A 22,880-nucleotide genomic window follows, 5' to 3' on the forward strand; every position below is an offset into this window, starting at 1 on the left:
ACTGTTGTCTTATCTTTTTAAGGTATCCGATAATTTCTGTTCTTTTTACTGTTGAGGTCCCCTTGTTTTTGGCATCTTCTGAAAAGGTGGGTTAAATCATAAAGCTTTGAGAGCACAGATTTCAGTATATACACAGGATAAATACTGATGATTTTCCCTGTCTGATATAGAAGTGAAAAAGCCACTTTGACAATAACAAAATATCCTTCACTCTAGAGCAGCGGTCCCCAACCTTTTTTGCGCCACGGACCGGTTTATGCCCGACATTATTTTCACGGACCGGCCTTTAAGGTGTCGCGGATAAATACAACAAAATAAAACTAGTACCGGTACCGAAAAAAGAAGATTTATTCATAACACACGTGAAAAGACCCAGGAAAACCGAGTTAACGATAAAAACGATAACAAAACAACGCTGAAAACCGATAAAAACCCTGAAAACCATACATTTCACACCTGAGCCTCAACTCTCGCGGCCTGGTACCAAACGACTCACGGACCGGTACCGGTCCGAGGCCCGGGGGTTGGGGACCGCTGCTCTAAAGCATTTAATTGTACACTGTTGGGATAGCAGCCCTTTAAATTGCACAGCCTAGCAACTGAGAAAGTAACACACTTTTTTTTTTTTTATTAAACCTTAATAGAAGTGATGATGTTTGTGCAAATGTAGCATATTCACATTTTTAGTAGTACTAAATAAATGGGAAGGCAATGATAGTCTCTTGGTTCCTCACTGGGTCCAACACTCAAGGGCTGACAGTATTTTTAGTTTTGATCGGATAGTCATTGTCCTCACATTATCATTTCTATTTGACTGCATGGACCTTTTAAAATTTGACATGTGTTACATCTATTCAGTGATCTAAATAATATTCAACTCATAAAGACAGTTTCAATTTAGAATGATAAGAACCTTAGCCTTAGCCATGATGCTAATTAGTATCCTAAACTGTTTGAGTGAAAGAACCCCTTCTTTAGTTTGACAAGTGAAAGTTGCAGTTGAAGGTCAGAAGATTTACATTTGGACCAGACATGGAGAAAAATTTCCCTCTAGTATGCTGACACCATCCTCATCTACCGTCCTCTGAAGCACTCTAATTTGACAGCTCATCAGCCTCTTTTTTTTTGCATTACACTGTCATCTATGCAAAACAGTGCCAAGTTCAAGAGCATCTCATAGCATCCAAGCTATCTGCACAAATGTTTGTTCCTGACCCTTAATATTCTGACATCTGAGGATACTGTGGTGGTTTCCTTTCAATTTTTCATCGTCATTCTGTCTGTCTTCATTTCATGTCCTTCCTTTTAAAAAATTTCTGGCATTTGATCCTCTCTGACTTAATTTTTGTGAATCCTGGACAACAGTAACCACACTTTCTCAATTTCTTCTGGATGTGACCTGGAAGTCACATCTGCGGTTGCCTTCGGCAACTAAGGCCTCAAAATTTCCATTACTTTTTCACTCTGAATTTTTAGCACAGCATACAGTACTGGCACTTTCAGTGTCTTTGACTGTTAGAAGGATGAGGAAAGTGAAACTTGAAAAGCCACTCAAATCAAGACATAACATCAAAGGGGTGATGATTCAGAGATGCAGCTTCTGAATGGCAATTTATGAGGAGTGGTGCAAAAAAAAATCCTTTAAAAAGTATGAAAAGTTCCGGCTGTCTTTTTGTAAGCTGTAAAAGATAATCATTTCCATCCTCACAAAAACAACAGAGCAGTCCACAGCGTAAGCCTCAGCAACCTGCTGTGGAGAAAAGGAAAAAAAAAATAGTAACACACACACCTTCTTGCCAGGTAACTGGCTAAGATAATTGCATCTGAAAATAGAAAAATAAATTAATGTGTCAGCTGTTTGATTGAAACAAAGGAGGAAAAAAAACACAGTTCTGGCCATAATCCTGGGGAGGTATCCATACCCAGAGCTAATTTAAAAGATACAGGTAATAATGACAAATGAATACCAAAGAAATAGCAGTCGCTACTATCATAAATCTGCAAGGCCATTAGAGATGGGCAGCACTCTTCATCAACCACTTAAACAAAATGTTAAAGATGGAGGTCTGTATCTATGGCCATGTTACAGCACAGACCCTTTATTGAATTACCTATGCATCCCCTTGACACTTATTGAAATTGAAGGCGCAGTAGTCGACATATACACCCTCCCCCATCCATACCTACACCACTGTTCGAGTTTTGCTGTTGGTCTAAGCAAAAGTGGACTTGAGGACAATGACCTCTGAGTCCAAAGCAATTTGTTTACTAATTAATTTAACTATGCTTTAATATTGAATGACTTTTAATTGCTTCTGAATACCTGACTGTAATCTTGACTACTAATTTTAGTGCCAGGAAACCATGCCTTACAGTTTCTGAATAGAAATGAGAAGCTAATTAAGACATACTTTTATGCAGTAATCTCTTATCTGGGCAACAACTTGATATTTAGTATTACTGTTTGACTGCACGACTATTACTACAGGGCTGTTCAGGGCAACTACAGTATAGTGTTGTTTGCTGATGTTATCCCATCATACCTTTAAAATGCATACTATGCAGTGCCCATACAGACAAGTTTTATCTATTATTTATTGTAGCACTGAATATTTTACCACCACAATAAAGGCATGGCAGCTGAAAATGCTCAGAAATGAAGAATGGCATGTTTGAGATGAGGTGATTTCATTAAAAAAAAACAAAACGATTTGATTATACTGTATCAGTTAAATACAATCAAGCTACACTGCACACACAGTGCATTAAAGCCTCAGTGACCATTTCTATTTGTTTGGATGCAAAGGACTAACCACAGCTTTTTAATGATCAGGTTTAACCCCCCAAAAATGTAGTTTGTTAAATGGTCATTTCAGACCCTTTTTTATGTCACCATTTTTATCTTTCAAAAACTAACATCCCTACTGACCTAAAAAAAAAAAAAAAATCCAGTAACGATCAGTCTCCAATGACAAAAGCTCATATCGACCATGGTTTAGCCTTCCAGGAGACCAAATTTTCCATAACAATTATCCATTGGTCAATGAAGGTTTGCAAAATTATAGCTATGATTGTCTGTTCTTCAACACTTGCTATATTACTCATCAGGAGAGATGTAAAATATAAAGAGAGAGTGAAATTTATTTCCACTGAGTTTAAACTCAGCAAGATAAAAATCACAGTGCGTTAATTATCTTCACAATCACTTTAGCTCCCACTTCATGTTTAATCCCTAAATTAGGCTCCATTAGTTTCATTCACAGCACAGCAGATACTGACCTAGAATCCTGACTCATGCAGTGTAAGTTGTCAAAATCATTGCTAATGCACTGTTTACCCATTTTTCTACTAGTGTAAACCAGACCTGAATGGCACATTTCCTCACCATTGCCCAAGCCTCTTCTAATTAGAGCAGCTCCTCCTGCACGAGATATGCATCCCACTATACTCAGGTACTGTGAGTTTGCAGTCTTTGAGAACTTTAGCTTCACCGCTTTCAAAATAAATACACACAGACAAGCCCACACAAACGTGTGCACTCACAGCATGTTCTACTAAGAGCTTCCTGAAATGAGAAACAGTAATACGATGTGAAACTAAATGCTAATTTAGCAGCTGCAAAGCTCTCTGTAACTGTTGCTGAATATTGGATGGTATGCTTAATTGCATTATATTAAAAAACAAACAAACAAACAGAAATTTGAAAATGCTTTTCAGGATTTTTATCTTAATCGTATCTAGTCTCAGATTCTATAAACATACTAACCTATAAACTATTTGCCAAGAAAAACATCCAAATATTTTACGTGTCCACATTTTAAAATTAACACATGGCAACAGATCCTAATTCCACATTCATCATTTTTATGCATAGCAATCTCAATATGCTGTGTGACAAAACAGTTCATAAATCATGAACATGAGTGAAAGAAGGGCTATCAAAAAGAAAAAAAAACCTGACGGGACTCATTACAAAAGATGGATGGATGAACAGGGAGGTAAATACAGGAGCCAGGAACAGGTCTAAGATGATGTATTAGAAAACAAATCCTGGTGTGTGTGAATATAGTGGCACATCTTGATGCCAGGCATCCTGTAGACTCGGAAAGTTTGGGGGGTCACATTTTGTAACCAGCTGCCCATTACTCCAGTGACTTTACAATTCGTTTGAAATGTCAGCACCAAAAATCTGTAAAAGAGACAGAATTGAGGTGCAGTGCATACAGCAAATATAATTTTAGACTTCAGCCGTCAAAGAGAGACTTGGTATCATTTCGTCTTTATCGTCAATCCCACCTGTCTTGTTCTTTCTCACACCCACAAATCACAAAGCTGCCCATGTTTACCCAGTTCCCAGAAAATTCAAACTGAAACATGTCACAAAGAGGACTTTAAGCTGCAAACCTTTGTTAAATTTACACCCAACTTCTTTTGGGAGAGGTGTCGTCTCAATCACTGGGTTGACTTTGGCTTTCAAGAGTCCCTGTCAACCTCCCCACACTGATTTAGGGCCAAAGTGTGGCACTGCCAGAGCAATCCATGCTGCATAATTCAACATTGCTCTCAGACCTGTCTCATTAAGGATCCTGGCTTTGGTCCATGGCTCTGACTATGAGGCTTTGAGTGACAGATCTTTTGCCAGCTTAGTACAAATAGGAACAGACTCAGTATAAGCCTGCACTTCGGATTTAGCTTCAGCCCTTTCCAAACCTGGCAAAACCAAGTGTGCTTCCAGTCACAACTTCAACCTGCATCAACTCCACCCTTGATGTGTGTCCTACACATGACAAGCACCAGCTGGAAGGCAGAAATCAAATCCAAATCCCAATCAACATCAACACAATTTTCCACTGTAGCTGATTAGATGCTGGGGTGCAGGTATCTCTATTTCCATATGAGGAAAATAAATCAAGGGTTGAGAAAAATCCCCATATATTGTCAGACAGCCACGAGTAAACAAATCACCTGGCTGTAAAAATAATTTTATAGCATTGCTTTCCTTTGAATTTTGGTTCAGTTAAAGCTTATTACAAACAGTCCAAAATATGTAAAGCATTCCCTGCTTTGGTAACTTGAATTTAGAAAGGTTGGTAATGGCATCTTTGCCACTTTCAACTTCCCACAGCTAATGGTTGTAAGTCATGTTAGACTCCAGTTAAAGTTTTGGCTTTAACATTTGCTGTGGTTCAGAATCTAATCCAGGCAGTCCATGAGCTGGAGACCTGAGTGTACTTCAGCCAAAGTGGCTGCCACACTCTAGAGCTGAAGAAGATTTAGGAAAATCGTATATTTATCTGCATGGATGGACAGTTTGCCACATTTGACAGACAGATGAGAGAGAAGGATATTTGCCTTCTGCATCACTGAGAATTTCATTTAGCAAGTTGACAGTGGTGGGAGACGCACACTGACCTGCCAAATGAGGGGGGCAGGTGACAATCACAGCTCTGCACAAGAAGGTGTCTGTAGCAGTCATCACCCTGGCCCACTCAGCATCCTGTTTAAACACAAACAGGAATACAGTTTTATTTTAAAAACTAAATTTCATTTTGTTTGATATGGTAGAGCTGTTTTAGGTTACTTCTTTGATCGATTTTGGATATAATTTATTACCAATACAGTATACACAAAATGAAGTTACTTGCCCTCAGTTGTTTGTCCCTTTGTTCTGTTGAATTACCTTTTTTTTCCCACCACGGTTAACTTCTGGGGTTTTGCTTTCCATTAAGCCACATTACATAATCATCTTGTTATATATGTGTTGTATATATTTGTTACATTAAGTGAACCGTAGTCCTTGGAGAATGAGTTATGAGGAGAGTTGTTAAATGATAAATCATATTTACTTGTCTGTGTTCATTAAGTATTCCACTAATGTGCTTTTAGAGATCTTTTTAAATGAAGAAAAGTCTGGATTACACAGAGTGGTCAGCGAGACTAGGAATACAGTATATAAAAGCATGTGCATTACTTTACAGCACATTAAAAGAAAATCCTGTAGTAAGGGGATTGTGGTAATTCTTCTGTCTTGTTTATGGTCTATTTCTACTTTAGGAGGGTGGGGTCACAGCCGATCATTGCAAAGTTGCTTTGAGTAGTTAGCTCTATCCTCATAGTCTAATGGTATTGGCCATTCCCAGCATCATGATGACTACATCGATAATGGCAGAGGGGATAACTGAATGCTTTGAGCATAAAAATGATGTTAATCACATGCTATAGTTTCACTCACCAGTCTCAGTTTTGACTGACAGTTTTCTAACTGCTACAAACTTAAAACAACTTTTAAACGGTGGTTTATGGAGGTAGAGGCAGTGTCAAACTATCAGAAGTAGGAAGTTATGTAGACATTTACATCTAAAGATCTGAGATGTAGCTCTTTGTTTTTTGGGTTGTTTTTTTTTTTCACTATTTTGTTTTTTTGCTGTTTCTGTAAGTGGCAGTGACCTTAATTTGCTGGATGTTCACAACTTGGAAAATTGTGGTATTGTGTTAACACAAAGCTTTTATAGAGGTGGTCACACATACTGATTATCAGTTAATCAAATGCTTTTGATTAACAGCACCTGGTTTTTAGTTACCCTCTTAATCCCTAAGAAACGAACAACAACCTTTTATTTGTGGCACTGTTTAAAGCACAGAGTTACAAAGTGCTTCACATTTTGGATAAACATATCGTGTCATATCAAACATATGGTCTTCCATTTATTCCTACATACTTTCACAAGCATAGGTGAAATTAGATGTCAGTTATAGCCAAAAATAATAGAATAATGATTAAGGATAAGACAAGCTATTAAAAAGAGTTTTCAGCAGCTTGTAAAAGAAACCACTGATTGTGTAAATCTGATGGGGTACTCCAAAGTTTAGGAGTTGAAACCTCAACTGTGTGGTTGTCTTTTTCCTTAAAATATAAGACCCAGATCAGATGATTAGAGAGGCTGACCGCAAAAAACAGGTCTCAGTAGCTTATATATGCAGGAGCCTGTAGCCATGTTGCGCTTTACATGTTGTTAATAAAAAATTCAGAATGACTCTGAGTTACTTATTGCTTAATGACAGGCTTGGATAATGATGCGCATACCCCCTGCAGAGTGTTCTCCTCTGGATGTTGTAAAGGGTCTTTCTTTATCGTGGAGCCATCAAAATGTCCCTGCTATCTTCCTGATGGATTTGTTAGAATGGCTTGTTTCAGTGACATTGAGAGGTCCTTTGACCGCTTTCTGTGGGTTCACAGAAACAGTTTTCAAATGCAAATGCCCCACTTGGAATCATCTCCAGACCTCTTTACCTGCTTAATGTATGAAGAAGTAACAAAGTTATAGCCCATACCTCTCTATGAAGCAGCTTTTGAGTCAATTGTCCAATTACATTTGAATCACTGAAAGTCGGTGTCTGCATATAAAAATGGCTTTAATTTCTCAGCAGGTAAAGCAATATTTTTTTTCAATCCCTTAAATTGAAGCTGGTCCGATTTTATAACTTCAGATGGCATCTGACGGAGTCACCAGACACATAAGTTAGAGATAATGGCTGTGCTTTGATTTCAACTGCATTTAGGTGTAAAATAATCATTCTCAGCGAACGTTAGAAAGAACAGAATGTCTGCACTGTGTGAGAAAGAAAAATAACAATGACTTTCACTTGTGCACCTAACTCTCCAGGCAAAGAGGTTGACCTCTAACTGCAAAGCAGTGCTCATGTATTTTTAATCAGTGAGTTTTATTTTAAACTCTTGGCATTTTGATTAAGAAGTGAGCATTTGTACCTGGTCCTTAGTAGTACTCTTAATTCGTTTGTGTCCATGCTTCACGAAGGCATAACTCCCAGAGTTACAGCTGGATAACACGTGCAGTTGTTATTGTGTTTTTATTTTCTGATATCTTTTTCTTATTTTTTTGTTTTGTTTTTGGCAAGGCCATATGCCTGTCGGCAAAAGGTTCCTGAGTGTTATCACAGCCTCACCAAATGGGACATCTCTGTGTGAAGTATTTTGAGCTTCTTAAGCCTGTATTTGTTTCCTTTCTGTGCTTTGCTTCATCTTAAGTGAAGTGAAAACTCCCAATTGCCCGTAGCTGTGAATGTCAGTGTGAATGTGTTTGTCTGTCAATACGTGTTAGTGCTTTGATAGGCTGGCAAAATGTCAAGGGTGTGCCCCGTCTTTCACCCAGTCTGTGCTAGTACACACTATTGCCTTTTTGTGACCATTTACTTCATAAATGATACAGTTTTACCTTTAGATATTTTCTAAGTAATTAATATTTATCAGGACTGAGTATATTTTTCATTTGATTGTTTTACTTTAGACACTTATTAAAAAACCTCTTTCTTGAGCAGCTTTTTAAATTTTTTGTCTGTAAGAAGTAAATTTGCAATGAAAGACAACATAATTTAAGATTTTTGTATGTCTGTGAAGATCTTTACAAAAAGATAAATAAAAGTGCAGGTTCCTTTGTTCTTTGGATGTTGGTTACCTTTTATTCCATTCTCAGTAAAGATGATCCCACACTGCTTCAGTTATGTTGAAGTCTAGGCTCTGGGGAGGCCAATCCATGCCTGATTGTGTCCCATTGTGTTTTTCTGTTTACAGTAGATGTGTTTTTACTGCATTGGCAATGTGTTTGGGATTATTTTCATGCTGAAAAGTGATGCCATCGGCAATCACATGTTTTTCAAATGGTGATGTTTTCAGTCCATTCCTTGTGTAAACCAGCTTTTCTGTTCCTTATGAATGGCTTCTTGACATTGCCTCCATTGAGAACTTCTGATGAGGCTTCAGTGAACAGTAGATAGAACACCTGGAGGGCCAGATGCATCTCTCAGGTCCTGTGTCAGGTCTTTGCTGGAATGTTTCCCTATATCTATTAAGAGGGCATGACTTTCAGATGCTGTTCATCTGCTGTAGAGAGTTTTTTTTTAAGGTCTTCCACTTCTTCTCTTGTCCAGCAGTTTTCTAGGTTTTCTAACACTGCAAATCATGCCAGGATTTGTCAGCTAATAAGTCTTTAGGAATAAACTTGTTGGTGCAAAAATAATGTCTGTCAAACTGTGTTACATTTGCCATTTTTCATAGTTTCAACAAAAAAAAGGGAACAAATTGTATTTTTGCGACAGGCTGCTAGTGTCACAGTGCCTAAAGGTACAATTTAAGATTGGTTCTTTGCTAAGTTGTCTGTTATGTTTAGAGACGGTGGTTCATCAAATTCAAATTCAAATTTTATTTGTCACATACACAGTCATACACAGTATGATATGCAGTGAAATGCTTACACAACTGCTCGTGACCTAAAGAAACAAAAAAAAAATGCTATGAATAAGATAGGAAATAAATGTGAAAATTAAAAAGGGTCAATTTAACTAGGAAGGAATAAAATAAAATATAAAAATTAAAGTTAAAAATGAAATAACTGTACAACAACAAATTAGAATGAAGGGTAAATTTAACTGGGAAAGAATAAGATAAAATACATAAATTAAAGTTGAAAATAAAATAAATCACACCCGCTATGTGCACTTTCTATGCTTAAATGATTCATGATTACAAGGACTGGACTGGAAAAGAGTGAAAAAGCCACCAATCTTCAAAGCAAAAACTTTGAAAGACCGTTACAAAGCCTGGAGAACAATCTTTCAAGACCACTTTGAAAAATGACAAGAAAGTCTGGCTTCTTGGAAGCAAAATCCAAAGAAATGAGGGCTGGTGTGACAAAGTGGATGAGCAGTTGCAATGCTCTCCATTTGTCCCATATGTGTTGACCTTTTTTTTTGCACATTATGCACATTATTCTGTTTCTATTTATTTGCTATGATTTGCTATTTGTCAAGTAACATTGCTGCACTCACTATCCCGGGTTTGTTTGTGTAAGCGTTCTATTGCCGGCAAATCAAACATTCTGCAAATTAAGGCAAATACTCAGTTACATGTTTCTTTATATTTTATTATGTTACAGATTAAGTAATTTGTTCATACTTATAATGCTTTTTCTTTGCAGTCTTCATGAGGGTCAGGTGTGGGGAAACGTCTGCCTAGCATTTCCTCATTTTAAAGTCCTGATGATGTCACACATGACATCAGCAGGTCGAACGAAGTGGAGGTGTTTCTTTGTCCATAGAAATGCTTCCTTTTGTTTGTGTTAAGGTTTAAAGGGACTTGTTGAATCTTTTTCTTTTCGTTAATACAGCCATTTAGTTGTGTAAATGTGCCAATTAGAAGTGTGACGTTTTGTGTCTTTTTAATCATCTGTGTAGAGTTTTAGATCCCTCAGTTCAAGTGAGTGGTACTGCTTGGGCTAATTGAAAGGAAACTGATGGCCCTATTTAAAGCCAGTCTCTACCAGATTCAGATGAGAGAGGAGAGGTGAGCTGTGTTACCAGATCCATGTTCTGTTGAGGTTTGTTAATTGAGTTGCTTTGTGGGAAAGTTTTGTTAAGTTACACATTAAATTAAGTTCACTGTAAATAAATTGCTCACGTCTGGAAACCTGAAATGTCTGCGTAGTCTGCTTCCCTACCACCTTCCTTGACGTTCGAGTTTGACTACTTCACAGGTGGATCAGGGTTTCTAGGGAAATGTAAATAAAACACAACTCGAGCAACTGAACTGTAAAAATCACCAAAGAGTGAACTAACAGAGCATGCAGAACATTTTGGTTACTGCGTGTAAACTGTGGCAACTGTGACTCCCAGGCCAGGCAGATAACCGGGTACTAATGAGAGCCGTGATAACTGAGAAAGGTTGAGGGAGCGTTGGGCGTGAAAATGAGAACAAACAGCCCGGAGTGTGGAAAGGCATATATAGTCATCCAACCTGAAGGGGACTATGAGTTGTGGTTCAGAGACGTGAAGTGTTTCTTTTATTTTTGTTTTTGTTCAAAGTAAATATTTGTAGAATATTTATGTCTGCACAGATTTTGTGTCAAAGTTGATGGCTGTAGCTATGGGTGGGTTGTTTTTTTTTTTTTCTTCAAATAAGAAAATATATTGATGAGAAGCACTGCATTTACATGGAGCCCTCTTAGTCTCTCAGCTGTGGATAAAGGAGACATTCAAGCAGAACAGACAGGGCCTTCACATGAGACAGCCTGTTTCCCTACTGAGGAAGCTGTTATCTCTGTGTCGCGCCTCATCAATCCCTGAGTGAGCCGTTACTGTACCCTACCTGCCATATGGCTGTCACAGCACAACCCAGCCAGACATTCTTCCATCCGACACGGTCTGCCAGACACTCTGAAAGCTGTTGGGTGCCTCCCTGTGGAGAGGCAGATATTAGACTTCAAGGTGTGCTTAAAAACTATTATTATTAATTAACGAAATACTTGACCCCTGCAAGTGATCGATTTTTCTATACATTTCAATTTGCATTGCTCTCAAGTGTATTTCTAGGAAAAGTTTCCTGGTTAGTCTTCATAAGCCAGAAAACTGACTTCAGGTAGGTTTTTGTTTTGTTTTGTTTTGGGGGTTTTTGCACCAGTGTAAAACAAAATATGAGCAAATGTTCACAGCTGCTTAAGTAGAGAATAAAACAACAAATAAGTGATAATGATACATGCACACAAATAAGTGCTGAGGTCGAGAGGAAGGAAAAAACATAAAATACCACAGGAATAAGTTTCTGTTAAGTTGAAACACTTTTTTCAGTTCACATTTGGTGCCGTGTCGTGTTCAGTGATGCTGCGGTACTCATTCCAGGCCATAGTGAGGATGCAATTAAAATAAAACGGCTCCAGATGATAACAAGTGCAGGAAGTGTGCTAAAACATAGGTTTAAAAATCAAGCACTTTGCACCATTTAGCCAAAGGCCTTCTTTTGTCGATTAGTTTTTATGCCCCTTTTTTGGCTCTCAGCCCATTTTTACACATGACCATTGTTGGGAGGGAGAGAAGTTTCTGAAGCAATAACACAAAAATGGATCACACAAGTTTTATGCTTCCAGAGGACTAAAAAGTGGAAAAATCCAATACAAGACTGCGGCTTTAAATGCGAATCAATATTTCGAGGACAAAGGGAGGCAGTGGGATTTTTGGGACATGGAATGGGAGGTGCTAAGTTTAATAGAAAAGAAATAAATAAAAAGGTCAGTGTGGCCTGAAGTTTTGAAAAAGCACTTGTGCCAACAATATTGAGTGTGGGGAATGATAATAGGTATGTACCTTTATCTTGAACTCTTGAGCACAACCTGGAGTGCTCTCCAGCAGCTTCAGTAGCCCTCCAGCAGCTGTAGCATACATCAGGAAGAATAGGAAAGACATCTGGGATGGCTCAATTCCAAAGACAGACCTGCTACACAGCCCGATTTCCTCTTTTAGTTCTGTCATGGAATAATACATACTATAGACTTCACACATGCGATAATAATACACATTTTCCTACAATGACAGTATAAAATTGTTATGAGCTAACCAACACAGAGTACACTGTCAAAAATGCAGCTTGCTACATGAAAGAGCTACCTGAGAGGATGGTAATTATCGCTTCTGCAATTATCCTGTCAAATGTAGATGCCTTTTTTAGTTTTCTCTCAATGAATCTGATGCAGTGAGTCATTTGATTTGGCGTAAAGAATTTAATCATTAATAATCTATGCAGCACCCACAATGCAATATCTTGACAAATGCATGCCAGATTTTCTGACGGGAGATTCCCAAAGGATTAAAGCACGGTTCCATGCCACCATTATGCTCGCATGCATCATTGTGAGCAAATTCTTGCACATATTTTATTGGTACATTTATCTGCAGTGGAAACTATTTTCTTTCCTAATCTTGTTTTCTACTTTTTGAAGATGAGATATGAGGAACTCAAACTTGAATCTCTGGAGTCTCACCAGAGGAGCTCGACTTGTTTGCTTGAGAAAGATTGAGGCGATGAGTAGGTTAAAGGTACTCTTTAAACTGACCTGCAGTCCAAGCGTGTTTCTCAATGTACGTGTGCAGCGTCATGCTGTCCAGTTCTTCAGCATTTGGAGTCTTTGAGGGATCCTGGACGCATACTGTTGCGCACAGTCTGTCAATCTGAATGCAGAGGAAAATCACCACATCACACCCACACATGATGGTTCACCACTGTGAACCAAAAGTATCCCATTGATAGAGATAATAACAGAAGAATAGCTCAAGGCTGCCAAATATGATTTTGCCAGTGCAATGTTCCCCACAGTATATTCTTCCTACTGGTACTCTAACCATTTATCTTGGACTCAAGATTTTCTGGTACTTTGCTGTGTGATAAATGCACTTTTGTCCTATAAATCCAAAAACAGAAAACAAAGTATCATTACCATATTGATTTGAAACTTTTACATTTTTATTGGATAATAAAGTTAATTTTTAAATATATGTTTGGTATACAAGAAATCAAACCAAACATCATAGATTGGAACTGTAGTATTTCCAGATCCTTCTACTCTGACTGGGCAAAGTGCTAACGATAGAATGTTACTGTGCAAGTCTCACCTTCCACAGGATCTGGGTGAAGTCCATTAGCACCACAGGGGACAGAACAGGAATGCTGGTCTTGTAAGTGCGAACTTTGGAAGTTGGCCCACCCATGTGGTGCACCTTTCTGCCCATATTGAACTGTGGGTAGACTTCTAAGCCCAGCTCTTTTATGAGCTTCAAGACGTGCGTTTGAGTACTGTAAGAGAAAGCATGCTGTTTTAAAACCATTGTTTTTGTCTTTACTGTGAAGTTTTCTGCTAATACATGGTCCAAATGTCATGTTTACTGTTTGTATAGAAGTAGACCTCAAACTTCTACAAGGTTCTACGTTTCACTTCTCAGAGTTCAGATGTTTTCATGTGTTCTGTGACTCACTTAACCGATGTTGGGCTGTAGTTTCAAGCTCACATTTCTAAACTAAGTAACAACGAAATTCTAGTTTTATTAGCTGAAATTGTAATAACTTCATATTCTGAGAGCTGAGAATCATTTGCCGTCTTGACCTTTTAGTGTGGAGCCATGTATTTGTAATGCTTGTAGAATGTTGCTTGGCATTGAAATAATATCAATATTGATTGATTGGCAGTAAATGTTGCTCCAGAGTCTGCATCTTTTGTCCAGCAATAATGTTACCTCTGCATATGTGCAAACCACTTATTTTATTTTCACTAATGGGTGCTATCTTTAGAGCTGTCCGCCGATAATTAGTCAGAGGGTCCCGCTTTTTTGTTTACCCCAGAGGATTTCTAGAGATGAAACAACAGGTGAGTTTCCTTCTTTACCTCTGTCCAGATCAGAATCCAAGGAAGTTGGCAGCTTTTCTGGGTCCTGGTCTTTTCTGTTCATTGTAAAGTTTCAGCATGTGTGCTGAAAGTGGTGCTTTATGAATAAAACTAGATTGAATTGATTTAAAGTAGAGACTGCATGTAACCATATGAGTTGATTATTTAAAATCATTCTCAGCAATATCACTGATCAAACACTGAATTCAGATGACGCAAGTTTGAGAAATACTGGCTGTTGAATTTAAACCTTACATGTTGTTTTGGTCGATTTTGGCCCATTTTTGACATTTGATAGCCCAAAGTGTGATTTCTTTTAGTCTAAAAGTTGATTACTTATTTGGACACAAAATACACAATTATGAAAATGTTTAAAAATATTTTAGTTTTGTACAGCCTCTATTGTGTAAGCTGAGACTGTTCCAGGTCAAACTTGATCCGTATCGGTAAATGGACTGGTTCTTATATAGCGCTTTTCTACTCTTCTGAGCACAAAGCGCTTCACACAACTTGCGCATTCACCCATTCACATCCATTCGCACAAGCACATTTTTTCTTAGTGCTTTCTAACTAACATGCACACACACATTCATACTCCAATGGAGCAATTTGGGGTTAGTATCTTGCCCAAGGATATTTGGCATGCAGACTAGGGGAAGCCAGGAATCGAACAGCCAACTTTCCGATGAGTAGATGACCTGCTCTAACCTGAAGGTTGGTTGGGATGAATTTAAGATCCATCAGTAGTGTGAGTTAAATCAAGGAAAATTGTGGTTTTAGGGAATCTTGAAACTGTGACACTATGTGTCTGTGTGCATGTTTTATGCCACAGTGGTGACAGAGGTTAAGGGGACCTTGACACTGTCAAGAATTGTCTGTGTGCCCACCGCTTGTTGGTCTTTGAAGGATCACTGAGGAACCTCAAAACAGTGAAATGGTAAAACAACAAAGGAGTGATCATATATATTGCATGTAAGGAACAGAGGGTAAAGGGTGCCTTGACACAGACACAAACTCTGCAATAGAGCAGTACAGAGCTGCAGGATTTCTGGTTAAAATCCTGGCTGGGGCTTTGCACATGCATGTTCTCTCTGTGCCTATGCGAGTCTCCACATTCATGCCACAGTCCACAGAGGTGCATCAGTTTCTTAACATTTATAGAATAAAGTGCTGTATGAATATGTAATTAAAGTGTGACTTGTAATTAAGTGGTTTGAGTGATTAGTAAAACTAAAGAAGAAATTATGTAAAAGTCAGTGCATTATGTTACATTTAGACCTACAAGCAACTCCAATTGAATAGAACACATTTATGGCGTTATTTTTGTGCCACTATTCTGAGCGCATGTAAAAAAAATTTGAGCGCATGTAAAAAAAAGTTTGCAGGTGCAAGTGTTGCATTTTGAGGAGAAATTTATTTTGAGCAAAGAAAAGCTAAATTTGAGTGAACAAAATTCGTTGCTGTTTTCATCCTAAGGTTCTTTAATAAAAAAGAATCCTACATTTCACTTTACTTACATTTGATCACACTCACAATGGCATCAAAGTTTTCACACTCATGTTTTCACACTCTATCGATATATCTATATCCATATCTATAACTATATATATATATCTATATATATATCTAGAGAGAGAGAGAGAGAGAAGCCTTGAAACCCTGCATAATGCTAGTTTTTTTTTTCTAGGTAGCTGTTTATTTGTAGATAGATAAATGTTGTAATTGTTGTTCTAGATAAATGTTCAGTAGTAGACTGTAAGAATACTGCTAAGAAATCCTGCAATACACACTTTGCGTCTAGTTTCTCTGGGACTTTAACCCTGTAATCTCAGTATTACATTGCATTACATAAATGGTATCAAGTAACCTCATTCACATCAACCAATCCTATCCAAGGGTTTTCTTATAAGTGGGTATCTGCCAGTACTTTAGCTGCCTGTGTTAACAACATCATAATCTAAATGCTCTGTCTGTGCCGTAAAGATAATGTTTCCGTAAGCAATGCATTCACATATATTCACATGTATTATTCTTTACATGATCATGGGAAGCTGGAGTCAGTCCCAGCTCTCATTCAGCCAGCATTTGTCATTGTCTGTGCTGTCAGGTGTCAGTGGTAATCATTGTACAACTAGGCCATTCAACAATAGGCAACAATCTGTTGCAATTATTGTGGATAAATTTCATTTGTTTAGCTAAGGTCTTCATATTCTGGGTAATCTTCCAAATCCCAGTGACTCAGTCGAAACGTCTCCCCTTTTTCCAGAATAACACATTTGCATTTGAGTCATGTTTACTGTAATTCTACTGCATTTCTGTTTCTACCTTCAGTATTAATGTATTTATTTGATCAACATTACCTTCCTACCCACTGCCCTCCAAGGTCCCAGCAATCAACACCGTTGGCTCCTGGTAACTTGGCAGTCACTGTGCGCCCTCCTACCCGATCTGCATGACACAACAGTCATAATTCTGTTATAACGGTGCAATAATTTTTGCTTCATTATATAATTCTACATTACAAGTTACCAGTTGCCTTTAAATAGCATGAAATTTCACAAACCTTTCCCTTCCAGAATCAGTATTTTCATACTGGCGTCCCTTTTTTTAAGCCAATGAGCTGCACTCAGTCCAGAAAGTCCAGCACCAACAACTATAACGTCCCAAATTTCCGCAGTCATAGTCACTTTCTTTAGTGCCAACTTAGCGTGTGCCGGTAAACTGAGGATTCAGACACTCAAATCCAGCCTGTATTCCCTTTTCTTCTCTGTATCAATTAGGTTATCTTATCTTGCAAAGCCTGGGTGGCTTTCATAATAGTGCACTTTGGAACTGTGAACAAGTGAGCTTGTGACCTAGTTGGCAAAGAATCGGCTGTGCAAATTCCAGCAAATAAAGCCAAGAGAGGCGTTTGATTCTTGAACAGTAGAGACATTGTCAGATATAACATCTTTGTAAGACCTTGGAAAAATTTAGGCAAATTTTCAAATATGAATCTTGGAACATTCAAACATACATACATATATACATACAGAGAATGGAGTAATCAGTTGTAAATCAGAAGGAGAATTGGCACTATAGAGCAAGAGCAATATTATGCAAATAAAATGTAACTTTGAACTTGGAGAAGAATAGATAAGAAGACTGGATAAGACTTCACCCAGTTGCTGGAGACAAAACTGAAGGGAGAGAGTCCCACAAACAAGCAGCAGCTGAAAGCAGCTGCAATGAAGTCCAAGCAGAACATTTCAAAGGAGGAAGCACAGTAATATTTGGGGATGTCCATGGGTTCTAGACTTCAGTCAGACACAGACTAAGAAGGATTTTCATCCACTTAATAAAAATAATCCTTGTATTAGTTTGACCAATTAGTTTGGAGTCTCTGAAAATGGGGGCCTGAGTATAAAAATGGACATGATCTGTAAACAGATAATGCAGTGCATTTGTTACAACCCTTGAATTAAACATTAAAGTTGATACTTCAATTACATCTTGATTGTTGGATTTAAAATCCACTGTGCTGGTGTACAAAGGCAAAATCACAAAAACTGAGTCATTGTCCAAAAACCTGCGGGTCTAACTGTATTATCTCCATATAAATGTGTACAGGCTTTGAAGCCGTTCTCAGTGTGAAAAATAAACGAGTAAAGAAAATTCAGTCAGGTCGAGGGCACAACGGTGTACTCTGCAACTTTTACGGTTTGTTATGAAATAAAACCTGATTCTTTCTGAGTCTCTTTTCTTAGTTAAAATGACAAGGACGTTCAGATCATTATGCAATAAAAAGGACTGCTTAAAAATGACTTCTGAGGCACAGCAAGTGAAAACCATACCAACAAGTGTGTGGAACAAGAAGGGCTTGCATGCCTGTACAAACAATGAAAATTCCTCTTGTTCTGGTTTGGATCTTATGTCTTTGAGTCCATCTGTCTCCATTTGTGCCAAACCTCATATGGAGGTGTTCAGAGTTTCTAATTACTTAGCCAAAACCAAAAATCTGGCACATCGTTTGCTTTTATTTTTATGGCAGTTCTTTATTTTCCTTTTAATTTTATTTTGTGGTCAGAATGATCACTGCTGTCTTAAAGCAAGTTCTCAGAAGACTGGAACAATGAGCAAATAAATGAACAGTTCTAATGGCTTTATTCCACACGTTTTTATTTCAGTTGTTTTCATTCCAAGACAACAAAATTACCCAGACAATAAAAAGACCCAGAACAAACATTTATTTGTATCTACAGCAGATGACAAGCATTTGTTTAGAGATGTTTCTGTGTGCCTAACAAATGTAAATTAAGGTTCCTCTTTGCCTCTTTTCACTCCCTTACCAAACAGGTTAACAAAAGACAGGATGTCCTCATCACTTCACATAATAATGTTGCAGAATAACTTTAACTATGTACACTGATATTCTAAAATCTTTATTTTTTATTTTATTTTATTTTTTATTTTTTTACATTTTTCAGCCATCTGTCCAGACAAAAATTCCTCTTAACTAAAACTGACCCCTTTTCAAAATAGTTAGAAGTGTGTGAACAAAAATTGCAGATTAGTTTGTCACTGTGTAGCATTTTCAAATTAATGGCTCAAACAAAAACAAAGGATCAAGGGTTGCGTGGCCTTTGATAGGGCAGCGTTTAATTTGATGAATTGATAGACATCAGAGATGCTGTCAATGGCTTTATCTTAATGTTGTTACTGTTCGCTTAATCATGTTTTATAATTAGTTCAAATAGTTTGACAACTGAAACAGAAAAAAGTAACCAACTTTATTTTAATATAGCCACTGGGTATCACAGTGTAGATGACACTAGAGCAACAGGAAACTGAACAGAGATGTAATATGGTGACGGTAAATCGCTCGTCTTGTTTTTTTGATCATTAACTACCTGACAGTAACTTTGGATATGTGAGGGTCAGAGAAGTAACGCGTTACTGTAATCTGATTACTTTTTTCAAGTAACGAGTAAAGTAAGGGATTACTATTGCAAAAACGGTAATTAGATTACCGTTACTTTCCCGTAGGAACGCTGCGTTACTGCGTTACTAAAACCGTGATTTTTTTGCGAGAATGTCTCATGACAGTGACGTATGTTCGTGACGACAGCTGTGTGCAGATCAACAATGGATCATATATCGAGTGCGGGAGAGAGTATGAGCGTGCAGCGTTTAAAGCGTGGAAGTACTGACCTTACTTAGTTTGATTCCATAAAAAGTGACAAAAACATTAGCGTCCGTTGTGCGTGGGAAGAAAACTTCTTTTTACACCGAAAAAAACCCCTAAACAAGCTCCGAGTGCGCAACGACGTAATGGGAAATTCACAGAGAAACTCGCGGATTCTTCCACTGACCGCTGCGCCACACCTGCACCAGGGTAAACCTCCGCCTACCCAACTCCTGCTTTACAGGTGAAAATAGAGCAACAGGACCGCTAGTCTTTGATTTTATTTACTTTCTGCTGTGTTTTACTTGCATCTATTTGAAAGACTGAGTGTAAACACAAAAAATATTTTATTTTATGTGCTGGAATGTGCAGAAAATAGGTTTAAATGTTAAACTAATTTCTTCAAGTCAGAGAATGTTGCATATAATTTAATTTTTGCTTGATGCATAAAGTTAAAAGATTAAAACGGATAAAACAAGTTTTAAAAAAAGAGACTTTTCCATTTGATTACATTTTGTATGATGGATTATGTAGAAAAAGTAGAATTGGGTTGACAGATCTATTGCTTTATCACCTATTCAGGTTGTAAATCGTGTTTTTAAAAAGTAACTAAGTAACTAAGTAATTAATTACTTTTGAAAATAAGTAGTCAGTAAAGTAACGGGATTACTCTTTGGGGGAAGTAAACAGTAATTAGTTACTGATTACTTTTTTCAAGTAACTTGACCAACACTGGTGAGGGTCAAGTGAAGAATGCCTCAATCACACAGGTCTAGTGGCCACTGGTTGATGAGAAAAAATATGTATTCCCCAAATGGTTATAGTTCATTTAATGAAGATTATGTGTGAGTTTAAAAAGGAAGATCTGCAATCATTCATCTTTCACCTCCTTTTTATTCCATAATTGCGTTGCACATGTGCAATGACAATAAAAGGCTAGTCTATTCCTGGGTGTTTGGCTCCTAGTCTACTCTTTACTTCACTACTCCTTTCCCTTCCTGTCAAACTTAATACTGTCAACACTTGTCCAATCATCTTCTTGCCTGCCTTGTTTGAGCCAATCAGCCTCCACTCTGTGTTTTAAATCTGTCCTCCTCTTCATTCTCCTTTACAGGCTTCCTGCAACCCATGTCCACGTCACTCAGAGCTCTATGGAATAATATAGGAAGACTAGTGTGGATGCAAATTTTGTGCAACTTATTGCAAACATTTTCTACAACTTTTTGTAGAGATTTAGACATTAATATCTCATAGACCTTATCATTTCCTTTTAAACTTTACATGTTTAAGTGTCCAGTGAACTGTACCCTACCAATCAAAACCATCAGTCAGATTAAATTTCCAGTAATTTCTATTGCAGCAGTACCAACGCAACATCTCACCAACCATATAACAGCGTACTAGGGAACTACTCTGTATCTATCTGGAAACTATTCTGCATAAATAGCATATTATCATACTGGTACTTACTGAGTGATATGCAATGCTGAATCTAATCTAACTTCATTGTGCAGGTAGATTCCAGAGGAAGTCCTGAACAGGTTTCGTAAAAGGGGAGCAGTGACAGTTTCATGCTTTTAAAGCCCTTAAATGTAATTTCTTCCCACAAAATCCAACCTATTTCTAGACAAGTAATTCCTTTTTTAAAGCAGTTACTCAGAAAACTTTACAGTGTATTTTCAAAGTTTGAAATGAGTGGGTGTGCAAGGTCAAAGAGAAGGTAAGCTGGGTTTTAGATGTTTTTTCTCATAGTGTTCTTTATCGAATAGTGGCCATGGATAAAATGACTTTTTAAAACAGGTACAGAGCATTTAAAATAGCTGAAAAAAAATTCATATATACATTTTAAAGAAGTGTTATATATGTTATATATGTGTCCTCCTAAGACCTGAACTCTTTCATGGCATGTATTTGTAATTTCTCTTTGCTATTTGGGCTGATTGGGACCTGATGAATGTAAAAACAAAGAATTACCTGATTTTTTTTTTACCTCATTTTTGTTTCTGAGAAAAATGAGATCCACATATGAGGACATTGATTTTAAATTTCGACAGAACAGTAGCAGTATAATGTCCTCGTAAGTGGATATCAGGGCCTTGTAAAGCAACATTTAATATTTTGGTCTAGACAACCCAAAATGTGATGTCCACATATGTGAACGGCAGGTCCTTGGAGGGTATAGTACAGTTCACATAAAGCACTTTATCCTCTGCCTCTAATGTGTTTTCTTCATGTGTCTGCTGAAGAGTACCCCACCTTTTCTTGTAGCAGAGACGTGAGCTTTGCAGGGGTTTTTTAAGGAAAGAAAAAAGAAAGCAAATAATAAAAAACAGTTTTTCATCACTTTAGACGTCATGTACTCTTTTTTAAATAGCTTTTCATTTGAAACCATGGACATTTGACAAATGGTAGGTGTTTAGGTAGTGTATACAACAAATAAGGTGTACAGTAATTGTGTGTTTCCAGGAAGTTCTTTTTTGGGTGGTGGTGGTGGGTGGGGTATAAAAACAAACCAAAAAATCAATAAAAACACATTTTAATGGGTAATAGGAGAGTGAACAGAGACAGACAACTTGGACAAAAAAACACACAAAGCTTACTGTAGACAAAGCAGCAATTTGTGGCAGGTGATTTGCTTTCAGTGGAGTTCAGCTCTCTTCAAATTAGCACCCTGAGTTTCCCAGCCATTGTTTGCTCCTTCAGTTTCCCTTGTTTACAGAGAGATTGTATTGCATTGTTATTCAGCTGCCTGGACACTGATTTCCTCAAGCACATTTTGATTGGTTTTCTAAAATTGTACATAATTTGTAGTCATTAACTTGTGATTACAAAAGGAAGAATGGAGGGTGTTGAAAGCAATATTAACAGCTGAATAGCAATATCAAGGTAACCTTTTGTTAAAGTGGTCACTATCCAATCAGAAAGCTTTATGGTAATAAGAAAGGGCTACAGGAGGAGCTCACATTAAAGCAAGAGCAACAGGTATCGCACTGCTGTTGTTCCTTTGTATTCCACAGATAGATGTGTGTGTGTGTAGCACCTCCATTCAGGTAATATCAGTATAAAGTATCTATATGAGTACTTAATTTTTTTTTTTTTTTTACATGTGACGTATAAACTATATATTTGAGGACACTGTACTCATTATTTTGACCAGCTACTAGCGACTATTTTAAAAAGGAACAGTATGTTTAAACTAAGCCGCACTCAGTTGAGAACAGGATTTTACCTCAGCTGCCCGGCCGGGCTCTCTGTGTTTTTGTTATGGGCTGCAGTTTTCTTGAGCCCAGGTAAGTACACAGACTGAATTACATGAATCTACCTATGCATGTATAAATGGTAAATATGGTGTATTTATCTACTGCATAATACTGTTTTAGAAAAACTAACATTAAGTAAGGCATATTTTTATGGACAGTAATTGAGACCTTCACATCTATTCTCTATTGAAGTCTGCTGAGACATAGAGCTCAGTGGTGTTAGTTTTCCATGTTACC

The 22,880-nt window shown here is 37.6% G+C and overlaps 1 protein-coding gene across 1 annotated transcript in view; it reads right to left on the minus strand.

Moving 5' to 3' along the window:
• LOC146383501 (putative flavin-containing monoamine oxidase A) overlaps window positions 1-17,042 on the minus strand; it is a 56,474-nt gene extending 39,432 nt beyond the window's left edge. The window contains exons 1-7 of the mRNA XM_084934783.1: window positions 16,783-17,042; window positions 16,580-16,667; window positions 13,453-13,633; window positions 12,897-13,011; window positions 12,151-12,308; window positions 11,159-11,248; window positions 5,413-5,497 (exon numbers count right to left, since the gene is read on the minus strand). Of these exons, the coding sequence (XP_084790909.1) occupies window positions 5,413-5,497; window positions 11,159-11,248; window positions 12,151-12,308; window positions 12,897-13,011; window positions 13,453-13,633; window positions 16,580-16,667; window positions 16,783-16,900 (835 nt within the window). The 5' untranslated portion in view covers window positions 16,901-17,042. The remainder of the gene's footprint in view (window positions 1-5,412; window positions 5,498-11,158; window positions 11,249-12,150; window positions 12,309-12,896; window positions 13,012-13,452; window positions 13,634-16,579; window positions 16,668-16,782) is intronic.
• Window positions 17,043-22,880: the final 5,838 nt, after the last annotated feature.

This window comes from Perissodus microlepis, chromosome 7, assembly GCF_051167445.1.
Source record: "Perissodus microlepis isolate ML-2025 ecotype Zambia chromosome 7, ASM5116744v1, whole genome shotgun sequence".
In the NCBI taxonomy this organism is placed as follows: Eukaryota; Metazoa; Chordata; class Actinopteri; order Cichliformes; family Cichlidae; genus Perissodus; species Perissodus microlepis.